The sequence below is a fragment of the Pristiophorus japonicus genome, chromosome 2 (assembly GCF_044704955.1).
Source record: "Pristiophorus japonicus isolate sPriJap1 chromosome 2, sPriJap1.hap1, whole genome shotgun sequence".
Taxonomy (NCBI): Eukaryota; Metazoa; Chordata; class Chondrichthyes; family Pristiophoridae; genus Pristiophorus; species Pristiophorus japonicus.
In genome coordinates, this window is record NC_091978.1 from 353,555,479 (window position 1) to 353,568,312 (window position 12,834).

At 43.8% G+C, this 12,834-nt stretch overlaps 1 protein-coding gene across 2 annotated transcripts in view; it reads left to right on the forward strand.

Annotated features, from left to right (window-relative positions):
- Positions 1-12,834, forward strand: part of hgsnat (heparan-alpha-glucosaminide N-acetyltransferase) — a 42,278-nt gene that overhangs the window by 16,813 nt on the left and 12,631 nt on the right. For both annotated transcript variants that reach the window (XM_070872436.1, XM_070872437.1), the window contains 3 exons: positions 6,013-6,128; positions 7,644-7,765; positions 11,540-11,666. In XM_070872436.1, the coding sequence (XP_070728537.1) occupies positions 6,013-6,128; positions 7,644-7,765; positions 11,540-11,666 (365 nt within the window). The remainder of the gene's footprint in view (positions 1-6,012; positions 6,129-7,643; positions 7,766-11,539; positions 11,667-12,834) is intronic.

Below are 12,834 nucleotides of genomic sequence, written 5' to 3' on the forward strand. Positions count from 1 at the left end.
GGAGTCACTTGTAGATCAGACCAGGTGGAGGTAGCCGGTTCCCTTCTCAACATTTATATCATGGTTTAAAAACTAGTATTAAAACACTCTACCTAAACGCACGCAGCATTCGAAATAAAGTAAATGAGTTGATGGCACAAATCATTACAAATGGGTATGATTTGGTGGCCATTACAGAAACGTGGTTGCAGGGTGGCCGAGACTGGGAATTAAACATACAGGGGTATCTGACAATTTGGAAAGATAGACAAGAAGGGAAAGGAGGTGGGGTAACTCTGTTAATAAAGGATGATAGGGCAGTTGTGAGAGATGATATTGGCTCTAATGAACAAAATGTTGAATCATTGTGGGTGGAGATTAGAGATGGTAAGGGGAAAAAGTCACTGGTGGGTGTAGTTTATAGGCCCCCAAATAATATCACGATGGGGCAGACAGTAATCAAGGGAATAATGGAGGCATGTGAAAAAGGAACGGCAGTAATCATGGGATTTTAACCTATATATCGATTGGTCAGATCAAATCGCACGGGGTAGCCTTGAGGAGGAATTCATAGAATGCATACGGGATTGTTTCTTAGAACAGTATGTTACAGAACCTACAAGGGAGCAAGCGATCTTGGATCTGGTCCTGTCTAATGAGACAGTAATAATAAACGATCTCCTAGTAAAAGATCCTCTCAGAATGAGTGAGACACTACTTCCTCATCCTCAATCTGTATTACAAATTCAACCATACTGTGATCAAAAGAGCGTACTATGCTTAAACAAAGGGGACTACAGTGGGATGAGGGCAGAGTTGGCTAAAGTAGACTGGGAACACAGACTAAACGGTGGCACAATTGAGGAACAATGGAGGACTTCTAAGGAGCTCTTTCATAGTGCTCAACAAAAATATATTCCAGTGAAAAAGAAGGGCGGTAAGAGAAAGGATAACCAGCCGTGGATAACCAAGGAAATAAAGGAGAGTATCAAATTAAAAACCAATGCGTATAAGGTGGCCAAGGTTAGTGGGAAACTAGAAGATTGGGAAAATTTTAAACGACAGCAAAGAATGACTAAGAAAGCAATAAAGCAAGGAAAGATAGATTACGAAAGTAAACTTGCGCAAAACATAAAAAGATAGTAAAAGCTTTTACAGATATATAGAACGGAAAAGAGTGACTAAAGTAAATGTTGGTCCCTTAGAAGATGAGAAGGGGAATTTAATAATGGGAAATGTGGAAATGGCTGAAACCTTAAACAATTATTTTGCTTCGGTCTTCACAGTGGAAGACACAAAAACCATGCCAAAAATTGCTGGTCACAGGAATGTGGGAAGGGAGGACCTTGAGATAATCACTAGCACTATGGGGGTAGTGCTGGACAGGCTAATGGGACTCAAGGTAAACAAGTCTCCTGGTTCTGATGAAATGCATCCCAGGGTATTAAGAGATGGTGGAAGTTATAGCAGATGCATTCGTTATAATCTACCAAAATTCTCTGGACTCTGGGGAGGTACCAGCGGATTGGAAAGCAGCTAATGTAATGCCTCTTTTTAAAAAAAAAAAAGGGGGCAGACAAAAGGCAGGTAACTATAGGCCAGTTAGTTTAACATCTGTAGTGGGGAAAATGCTTGAAGCTATCATTAAGAAAGAAATAGAGGTACATCTAGATAGGAATAGTGCAATCAAGCAGACGCAACATGGATACATGAAGAGGAAATCATGTTTAACTAATTTACTGGAATTCTTTGAGGATATAACGAGCATGGTGGATAGAGGTGTACCGATGGATGTGGTGTATTTAGATTTCCAAAAGGCATTCGATAAGGTGCCACACAAAAGGTTACTGCAGAAGATAAAGGTACGCGGAGTCAGGAAATTTATTAGCATGGATTGAGAATTGACTGACTAACAGAAAGCAGAGAGTCGGGATTATTGGGTCCTTTTCAGTTTGGAAATCGGTGGTTAGTGGTGTGCCACAGGGATCGTTGCTGGGACCACAACTGTTTACAATATACATAGATGACCTGGAAGAGGGGACGGAGTGTAGTGTAACAAAATTTGCAGATGACACAAAGATTAGTGGGGAAGCGGGTTGTGTAGAGGACACAGAGAGGCTGCAAAGAGATTTAGATAGGTTAAGCGAATGGGCTAAGGTTTGGCAGATGGAATACAATGTCGGAAAATGTGAGGTCATCCACCTTGGGGTGAAAAAAAAATAGTAAAAGGGAATATTATTTGAATGGGGAGAAATTACAACATGATGCGGTGCAGAGGGACCTGGGGGTCCTTGTACATGAATCCCAAAAAGTACCTGCTGCACCTGCAAACTAAATCAGGAAGGCGAATGGAATGTTGGCTTTCATTGCGAGAGGGATGGAGTACAAAAGCAGGGAGGTCCTGCTGCAACTGTGCAGGGTATTGGTGAGGCTGCACCTGGAGTACTGCGTGCAGTTTTGGTCACCTTACTTAAGGAAGGATATACTAGCTTTGGAGGGGGTACAGAGAGACGATTCACTCGGATGATTCCGGAGATGAGGGGGTTACCTTATGATAGATTGAGTAGACTGGGTCTTTACTCGTTGGAGTTCAGAAGGATGAGGGGTGATCTTATAGAAACATTTAAAATAATGAAAGGGATAGACAAGATAGAGGCAGAAAGGTTGTTTCCACTGGTCGGGGAGACTAGAACTAGGAGGCACAGCCTCAAAATACGGGGGAGCCAATTTAAAACCGAGTTGAGAAGGAATTTCTTCTCCCAGAGGGTTGTGAATCTGTGGAATTCTCTGCCCAAGGAAGCAGTTGAGGCTAGCTCATTGAATGTATTCAAATCACAGATGGATAGATTTTTAACCAATAAGGGAATTAAGGGTTATGGGGAGCGGGCGGGTAAGTGGAACTGAGTCCACTGCCAGATCAGCCTTGATCTTGTTGAATGGCGGAGCAGGCTCGAGGGGCTAGATGGCCTACTCCTGTTCCTAATTCTTATGTTCTTATGTATAGCAACAAATTAGCTTCAAATTGGCAGGGAAAATACGCTCTGGCATCCATCTTTTTATGAATGTATCACACATTTAGAAAACTGAACCCATCGAAATCCATTGGGGTTTTATGCTTTTCATTCACAGATTCCACCAATGTTCCCCATAATTTGTTTTGCATACGCGGCCCACTCTCCGTTTCGCACAAGCGTGAACTTTAACATTGCAAGAGCCGGTCCCAGGCTGCGCTTTTACGACAGTCCGGCAGTTTTCCCGGTGATTTTCAGGTGGCAGCCTGCAAGTGACCAGATTTATTGAATTCAATTTGCCATGGTGGGATTTCAACTCCCGTCCTCTGAATTGAGAATGCAATAACATAACCACTAGCTTACTGTATCCTTTGAAGGATGGCTTGGATGGAAGCAGAAGGTGGATAGCCAGTCAATATGTCGATATGTGAATGTGGTGAATGCAAGCGTCAATTATAAGAACATAAGAAATAGGAGCAGGAGTAGGCCATTTGGCCCCTCGAGCCTGCTTTGGCATTTAATAAGATCATGGCTGATCATCTACCTCAACTCCATTTTCCTGTGCTGTCCCCATATCCCTTGATTCCCTTAATATCCATTATGTGCGTAGAAACCAACATGTGCAGCCTGGGACCGACTCTTGCGATGTTAAAGTTCACACATTTGCGAAATTGAGTGGGCCGCGCAAGCAAACCAAATTATGGGGAACATTGGTGGAAACTGTGAATGAAAGCATAAAACCCCAGTGGATTTCGATGGGTTCAGTTTTCTAAATCTGTGTTACATTCATAAAAAGATGGATGCCAAGAGTGTATTTTCCCTGCCAATTTGAAGCTAATTTGCTGCTATAAATGGTGTATGGTAGTCTAATGCTTCTGAAAACTGCAGTACCATGGCAATTTCTCCTTTGTGTTTATTTAAAAAAAGGAATGCTGCTATTTTCAGTTGAATTGGCCCTGACAGTCTGGAGCTCTGGTGAATGGGATGAGGAACACGGTTAGCTACAATGTGATGAGGTGTTAAAATATTGGAAATGACCACCAATTGGTGATTTACAGATTCGAGCTGATGCATGGTGCATGCAGCAGGCTCGGGGTTAATCCAAAGACCCATTATTTTCATTGATTTGATTCCATTATGTGCGTGGAAACCACATCCTAATTGTTATTTGCTAGCCATAAGTATAAAAGGATATGGAGCCAAGGCAAGTGGATGGAGATCAGGCTCGAGGGGCTGAATGCTCCTGTTCCTGTATTCCTATGATTGTTTAGAGACCACATAACTAATTGAGGGCAGTGGGTTAATGCTGCCTGTTAACTTAGCGTTTAGACAAAGCACACTATTCATGTTTGTGTATATTGGGGCATGAAAAGCAAACCTCTTAGTTTTTAAAATTATATATAAAAGAGATACCAGAGAATTATTTAAAATGACTCATTTTTATTGAAGATTCATGCAAAATATAAAATGTAGTAATGAGCTTTCAGTGTGCACGCCCCATCTGAACATGTACAAGCATACTGCAGGATCTAGCACCAGGGACCCAATCATCTTGCATCATCATCATAGGCAGTCCCTCAGAATCGAGGAAGACTTGCTTCCACTCTTAACATGAGTTCTTAGGTGGCTGAACAGTCCGATACGAGAACCACAGTCTCTGTCACAGGTGGGGCAGATAGTCGTTGAGGGAAGGGGTGGGTGGAACTGGTTTGCCGCACGCTCTTTCCGCTGCCTGCGCTTGATTTCTGCATGCTCTCGGCGATGAGACTCTAGGTGCTCAGTGCCCTCCCGGATGCACTTCCTCCACTTAGGGCGGTCTTTGGCCAGGGACTCCCAGGTGTCGGTGGGGATGTTGCATTTTATCAAGGAGGCTTTGAGGGTATCCTTGAAACGTTTCCTCTGCCCACCTTTTGGCTCGTCTACCATGAAGGAGTTCCGAGTAGAGCGCTTGCTTTAGGCACCAGGGACCCTCCCCTGTGCAGCAGTTCATTGAATTCTCCCTCTCCCAAGGGACATGTCTTTTCACCCCCATCATGGAAGAAAATGTGAGGGGATCTTAACGAAGTGCGTAAAACACTAAGTGGGATAGAAAACGTGAACCCTCAGCATTCATTGTTTGAAGCTAAACCAGGACAAGGGAAGCTGAGAGAGGGCAAGTTCGGGAAGCACCATAGCAGAGTGATTCGTGCCTGGGCACACAGGCCTCGTTTCATTATTGCTCCCATTTCCTAATAAGTTTGCAAAATTGGTTAAAAGTTGGCGCAAGCACCAAATACTTTTCATGCTCTACAGCAGCCTAACCACAGGTCTCGAAGAAGTCTGCAGGTAATATTCTTTAACTTGCCTTAATGTGAAGCCAGAAGGAACGGGAGTGTTCTTTCTGCTTCCACAATAAGACTGCGACCACTGCCAGTCCATGCTTACCCCCAAAGAGTAATGGATAGACCGTATTGTATAGGGTCTCGGCTAAGGCAGTGTAAACGTGTTGCTCAAAATGTTTTGTGATATGAACTGGATAAATACAGAGTTAGAAGCATGTTTAAAGGTAAATACAATAACAACTTTATTTATATAGCGCCTTTAACGTAGTCCCAAGGCACTTCACAGTATTATGAGTTGAAAAACTTTGACACCGAGCCACACAAGTAGAAATTAGCGCAGGTGACCAAAAGCTTGGTCAAAGAGGTATATTTTAAGGAGCATCTTGAAGGAGGAAAGAGAGGCAGGGAGTTCCTGAGCTTTGGGCCTAGGCAACAGAAGGCATGGCCACCAATGGTTGTGATTTGTTCTGATCATGGAAATGCCATGTTTGGAAGTTAACCAATCGAAGATGTAAAATAAAAGGGGTGATGAATAACACTTTTTTTTCTTACTCGGTTTATCTTTGGGAGGGAGCAGGATTAAAAATATTTAAAACTTGTTCTCGGGAGGGTGGAGCCGATCGACGGAATGGTCAGAGGAAGGAACAGGCTTGAGGGGCTGAAGAGACGTTTCTTATTCCGCGCTTTCCTTCTTCCCATAGTTTCCTGGGATACCCTGCGGATTCCTGGAGTGCTTCAGAGGCTGGGCCTTACCTACGGCGTGGTTGCTGCCATGGAGCTTGTGTGTGGAAAAGGTTGGCCTGAAATTCTCGCTCTGGTAAATAAACTTTGATATATTTCTCTCCGCCCTTGGTTCCTTCTTGAATAGTTTATCATTTTTATTCTTAGTTTTCAGCGGTATACTATCCTGCACCCTGTACCAAGAATATTGTCATTTTGTATTAAACTATTGGAATATCTTGCATGTACTTTCTGCAATCTTGTGTTAGTTATGACATTTCATGACGAGTATTCAATCCATTAAATGCACAAAATTGGCAAACTTGTGTTGTGTATGTATATATACCCTGTACACTCAATGTACAGTTACATAAGACCACTATGTATCATCACACTGTATACACTATGCCTGTACCACCAGAGGGTGCAACTGGTGGAGACCTAGGGGTCACCTGTTCACTGCAGGTAACCAGGTATAAAAGGGAGCTCACCTTACTGTATCCTCATTCAGGAGCTGCAATAAATGGACTAAGGTCACAACAGTTCAAGTGCAATACCTTGCCTCGGAGTCATTACTAGAGTGCTTACAGATGCAGTATTAGGAGTCCTTTTTAAGGGTGCTAGGTGGCAAAGTTGGGGGAGGGGATGCTTTCTTAGCATTTTCTAAGAGGCTGCACTTGTGCCCGCCGGTTTATAATGGCTGCTGCTCGCACTAGGGCTGAGTGGCGGAAGAAGCTGGAGTACCCAGTGCCTGACTGACTAACCTTGCCTCCTGGCACTTTGCCTGCCAGTCACACGAGTGGCAGCGATGCATGTTGTGATCTGTAGCACAGCGGATTGTGGAGCGTGGAATTGGCTCTGTATGCCACACCGAAGTTGCTCCAGTGCAAATCTGCCGCAAGTTTTGCTCGGGGATAGCTTTGCTTATCGCAGCGGAGAGCAGTATGGGGACGGTAGTGTAGTTGGTTACGTTACTGGACTAATAATCCAAAGAATGAGTGTTCAAATCCCTCCCTGAGAATTTGAAATCCGTTTAAAAAGAAATCCTGAAATAATGACCTGGGAAAAGTGCCCATGAAGCTGCAAGTGTTGTTGTAAAAATCCAACTGGTTCGCTAATGTTCTTCAGGGCTGGCCTTTATGTAACTCCAGTCCCACACCAACATAGTTAACTCTTAACTGGCCTCTGAAGTGGCCTAGTAAGTTGCATTAATCAGCGGTTGAAGAAGGTGGCCCACCACCTTCAGGGTAATTAGCGATGGACAATAATTACCAGCAATGCCCACATCCGGAGATTGAATTAAAAAAAAAACTACCCTCTGATTTGTACAGTGCCTGATTTTTCATTTAAATACCAGTTACGAGGGAACAATAACCTATACAGAAGTGAAACAAAGTACCGCGTTAACGGTATCAACTGTTACTTTTGCTCCTTCAGTGTGGGTGAGAGCTGATGAGAGACACAGGCTTAAATAACTGAGAACTCATCATACCGATCAGAATTCTTGCAATGTTTCTTAAAGCTTCTGCCAATGCGATTTGTTCTCTACAACTACAAATCTTACTTGAAATATCCTTGCAATGTTTTGAAACTTGGCTTTGTATTTCTGCAGGATAGCTGGTGGTCTCCGGTCAGGGATGTTTTGATCTACTGGCCTCAATGGATCTTGATTGTGCTGCTGGAATGCATCTGGCTTTGTCTCATTTTCCTGTTGCCTGTCCCAGGTTGTCCACGGTAAGTCCTTGTTTTCCCTGATGCTGCTGTGGAACAAACTATTTCTTTGCTAATGGAGAGAAACGGGGTTGCCATATTCCATTGGTTTCCAAACTGGGGGTCTTGGCACCGCAGGGGGTCCCCCGAAACCATCGACGTCTGTTTGTTGGCTTATTGATCTGTTGTTTCTGTTGCTATACACTAATAAAACTTCTGCAGTGATGCCAGTTTTTTTTTGGGTAGCTGCCATTGATTTTTGGAAGCTGTAGGATGGGGATGGGATGGGGGTACAGGGGCTCCCTGAGCACATTGCTATTTTCAAGGATATTGCACTTTCTTCTTGAACCGCTGCAATCCGTGTGGTGAAGGTACACTCTGTGCTGTTGTGTGTGGAGTTCCAGGGTTTTGACAAAAAGACTTGCATTTATATCGTGCCTTTCACAATCCCAGGACGTCCCAAAGCGCTTTACAAACAATTAAGTACTTCTAAAGTGTAATCACTGTTGTAATGTAGGACCCAGAGACTATGAAGGAACATGCATTTTTTTTAAACTTAATTTTTAGAGGGATCATTCAGCAAAATTTATCCCTGATCTTACTCTGGACTTGTCCCCATTTCCTGTATCAGTATAATCTTTCAACCTTTGTTCTGTCCTGACCTTTATCCTTTCCATTGGGGGCATTCTCCTGGTTCAAGCAATGCAGTATCTATTGAGTTACACCGCTCCAAGCTGAATAGCCCACCGTTCTCCAGTCTTTTCTCACAATTTTGACCTTTGACACTGGGAATCAACCTTGCAAATTTTCTCTTTCTCCAGTGCTTGAATGTCTCATGTATCTGACGGGGGCTGGGCACAAGGTGCCCGAGATGACCAGCGAGCAGTATGCAGTTTAATTATGATTTCCTCTGACTTGCATTATATGGTTTTGGTTATGCAGGTCAGCATTCTGGACATTGAACATTGAGTCCATTAATCGTCGAGTTTCCTTCCACTTTATCCTTTTGCTATTTCAACACCATTTGTGGAGTACGTTCAATAGAAGTTACAACGTGGCCCAACCAGCCTGACTGTGTTTACCTGCACTCTTCCCGTACCCCTTCAGCCACCTATCCAATCTAATCTTGAATGGTGACCCATCAACCACTAACCCTGGAAGTGAGTTCTACAGCCTCACAACTCTGTGTAAAGACATTTCTCCTGCTCTCTGTTCTAAATCTCCTGCATTTAATTGTGTATCTATGGCCCCCTCAACCACTCTAAACATTCTGCTTCCATCTACCCGGTCCCATCCTTTCATAATTGTAAACATTTATTTCTTCTCGCCAATCCTAATTTTTCAAGTCTTCATTCATATTTGCATTTCCTCATACCAGGCAGCATCCTAGTCAATCTGTGCTGTACCCTCTCCAAAGCCTCAATATCCTTCCAACAATGTGAAACCCAACACAGCGCACGGTATTCGAACTGAGGCTGTAAGGTTTTATTTCGGCTCATTATTACCTCATGGCTTTTATATTCTATACTTCTTGTGATAAAAGATAGGATTATATTCGCTGCTTTTTTTAAACAGCTATATTAACCTGAGCTACTTTTTTAATGTCCTGTGAACCTGCACTCCCAAATCAAGTCTACTTCCATTCAAAATATAATTATCCCTATACCTCACACTGACATTGAATTCCATCTGCCACTTAGCACATTCCTGCATCTTATCAATACCCTTTTGCAGGTGCTGCCTTTCGGATGAGACATTAAACTGAGGCCCTGTCTGCCCCGTCAGGTGGACATAAAAAATCCTCTGACACTATTTCAAAGAGCAGCAGAGGAATTATCCCTGGTATCCTGGCCAATATATATCCCTCAATCGCCATCACTTAAAACAGATTATCTGGTCATTATCACATTGCTGTTTGTGGGACCTTGCTCTGCTCAAATTGGATGCTACATTTCCTACATTACAACTGACTACACTTCAAAAAGTACTTCATTGGCTGTAAAGTGCTTTTGGACGTCCAGTGGTTGTGAAAGGCACGATATAAATGCAAGTCTTTATTTTTCTTCAGTTATTTTCTTGGCCACTCTCTTTACACATATCCCAACTACTTGGATCTTAACTTGTAGTCTTTTGTGCAAAACTTGTATTAAGTGCCTTTTGCAAATCGAGATATACTAGGTCATGGGATTTACCTCAGTCCATTTGGGTTGTAATTTCCTGAAAGAAGGGAGTCAGTTCGACGAGATCTTCTTGTGAAGCAGTGTTGATTGCTGTTAACAAGGTTATTGTTGCACAGATAATCCAAGTTTACTTTTGATGACTGATTTCATTAAAGATGCTGCACGCATAGATAACGATCTGGGTTATCAGTTAATTTTTCTTTTAAATAATCAAGTTTTTAAATCAAACAGCAAACTGAGGCAAAAAGTAATTGTCTTACTGAAATGTATTTAAAGCACCTCTTCAGTAGACTGTGCTGATCAGTTCTGGATTATCAACAAATTTGCCACTTAAATACATTAAATTGTATGCTCCTCATTTCTTTCCATCCCTCTCCACCCCTCCCCCACCCTCCTCTCTCTGCAACACCCCCCCCCCCCCTCCCAAAACCCTGGGCAGCATCGGTGTATAATTTGAGATGTTGCCTACCTTTATTGAGACTTCGGTGCAGTACTGAGGGAGTGCTGCACTGTCGGCGGTGCCGTCTTTCAGATGAGATGTTAAATCGAGGCCCCATCTGCCCCCTTGGGTGGATGTAAAAGATCCTATGGTGCTATTTCGAAGAAGAGTAGGCGATTTTTCCCCAATGTCCCAGACTATATTTATCCCTCAACCAACACCTAAAAACAGATTCTCTGGTCATTATCACATTGCCTTTTGTAGAAGCTTGCTGCACTTCCTACATTACAACAGCGACTACACTTCAAAAGTACTTCAAAAGACTTGCATTTATATAGCTCATTTCAAGACCACTGGACGGCAGTCACTGTTGTAATGTGGGAAAGGTGACAGCCAACTTGCGCATAGCAAGTTGTTCTTCGAAATAGTGCCATGGGGTCTTTTGCATCCACCTGAGGCCAGACGGGGCCTCAGTTTAGCGTCTCATCTGAAAAACGGCACCTCCGAAAGTATAGCAGTCCCTCAGCACTGCGCTGGAGTGTCAGCCTAGATTTATGTGCTCAAGTTCCTAGGCTGTAAAGCGCTTTGGGACATCCTGAGGTCGTGAAAGGTGCTATATAAATGCAAGTCTTATTGTGCCACCTGAATGAAAACCCAGCACATCCCCTCCAAATCTTAGAAGCACTGAGGCTAATTGCATCAGCTTCCGCCCCTGGCCTGGCTGAAACCAGCCAACTCGGTCTGGACCTATCTAGTTTTCTGAGCTGGGCTATCCGGTGCCACTTCTGTATTTCCCACCCCCCCCCCCCCCCCAACCCCCAACCCCCAACCCCCGAGTGACTATTTGCACTAGTTTTTTGTGTCCTTGTATGCATGCGCCCATTGGACTCCGCCCCCTTTTTGAGCTTGGGCCCACGATTCGGTCACGCATGTGCAGTGCGACGTACGAGGAAGCCGGAAGTGGGGCCGAGCTGCTGGAGCTTTTGGATTATTTGGAACATTTTCGTGACCTTCTATGGGAGAGAAAACATCGGAGGTAGCGGGGGAGAGAGAGAGACACACACACACACACACACACACACACACACACACACACACACACACATTTTTGCTAGTGCAAATAGCTGTGTCCTTTTTTTTTTAACTCCTTGAACTAAAGTGATTTTGTGGCTTTTTCAGAGGTTATCTCGGCCCTGGAGGGATTGGAGACTTTGGTAATTTTACAAATTGTACTGGAGGCGCAACAGGGTACATCGACCGGTGGCTCTTTGGAGAGAAGCACATGTATCAGCATCCTTCCTGCACAGTAAGGAGCTGCTGGATTTTACTTTAGTTGCTGTCTATAAATGTTTTTGTTTGTACAATGTATAGTTTTGTTTTCATGGTAATTAAACATTTAAAAATAAAATCAAAGCCATTCATTCAGTAATGGCATGGTACAATTCTCCCAGTTTTCCTGTTTAACGGAGGTGAAGGTAAGAATCTTGCAATGGAGGAAAAACACTATTTTAAAAAAAAACATTTACCGAACTCGGCATCAAACACATTATTTGAGCAATAGGTTCCACATCTTTAGCATTCCCCCCCCACCTCCCCTCTAGTCCATCCCAGGCCACACCTTCTGCAGCTGACATTTCAAATCCTGCTGCAGGTTGGGTTCTAAATGCACGTAAGCTACCCTTGTTGACACACATCTCTCCACAAACTACCGCTGTACCATCCAAAGCAATGTGGCAGGGATTAGTTAACTCACCACAGTGGAGGACCAGACCTGCATCTCTGGTGGTGCACACACTGCTGCTCCACTGTGCTGAGCTGAAAATGTCCACTTCACAGGCACAATGTGGGAATAGTTTTGAGTTTGATAAATTGATGTCATCACAACGAGGTGCAATACAGGGGGGTGGGGGTGGGGAATGTGTATTTGAGGCATGATGACATTGCATTCAGAATGAAACTGCTGAAGTGGGGGAAGGGAGCCATTGCTAGTTTGTGTTGTGCCCTGCACTGACCATAGGAACAGGAGTAGGCCATTCCCCCTCGAGCCTGATCTGCCATTCAATGAGATCATGGCTGATATGTGACCTATAAAATTCTGACTGGGTTACATAGACTGGATGCGGGGAGGCTGTTTCCCCTGGCTAGGAAGTCTAGAACAAGGGGTCACAGTCTCAGGATACGGGGTAGGAAATTTAGGACCGAGATGAGGAGAAATTTTTTCACGGAGGGCGGTGAACCTGTGGAATTCTCTACCACAGAAGGCTGTGGAGGCCAAGTCACTGAATATATTTGAGAGAGATATAGATTTCTAGAAAGCAAAGGCATCAAGGGGTATGGGGAAAAAGTGGGAATATGGTGTTGAGATAGAGGATCAGCCATGATATTGAATGGCGGTGCAGACTCGGAGGGTCGAATGGCCTACTACTGCTCCTATTTTCTATGTTTCTAACTCCATATACCTGCCTTTGGCCCTT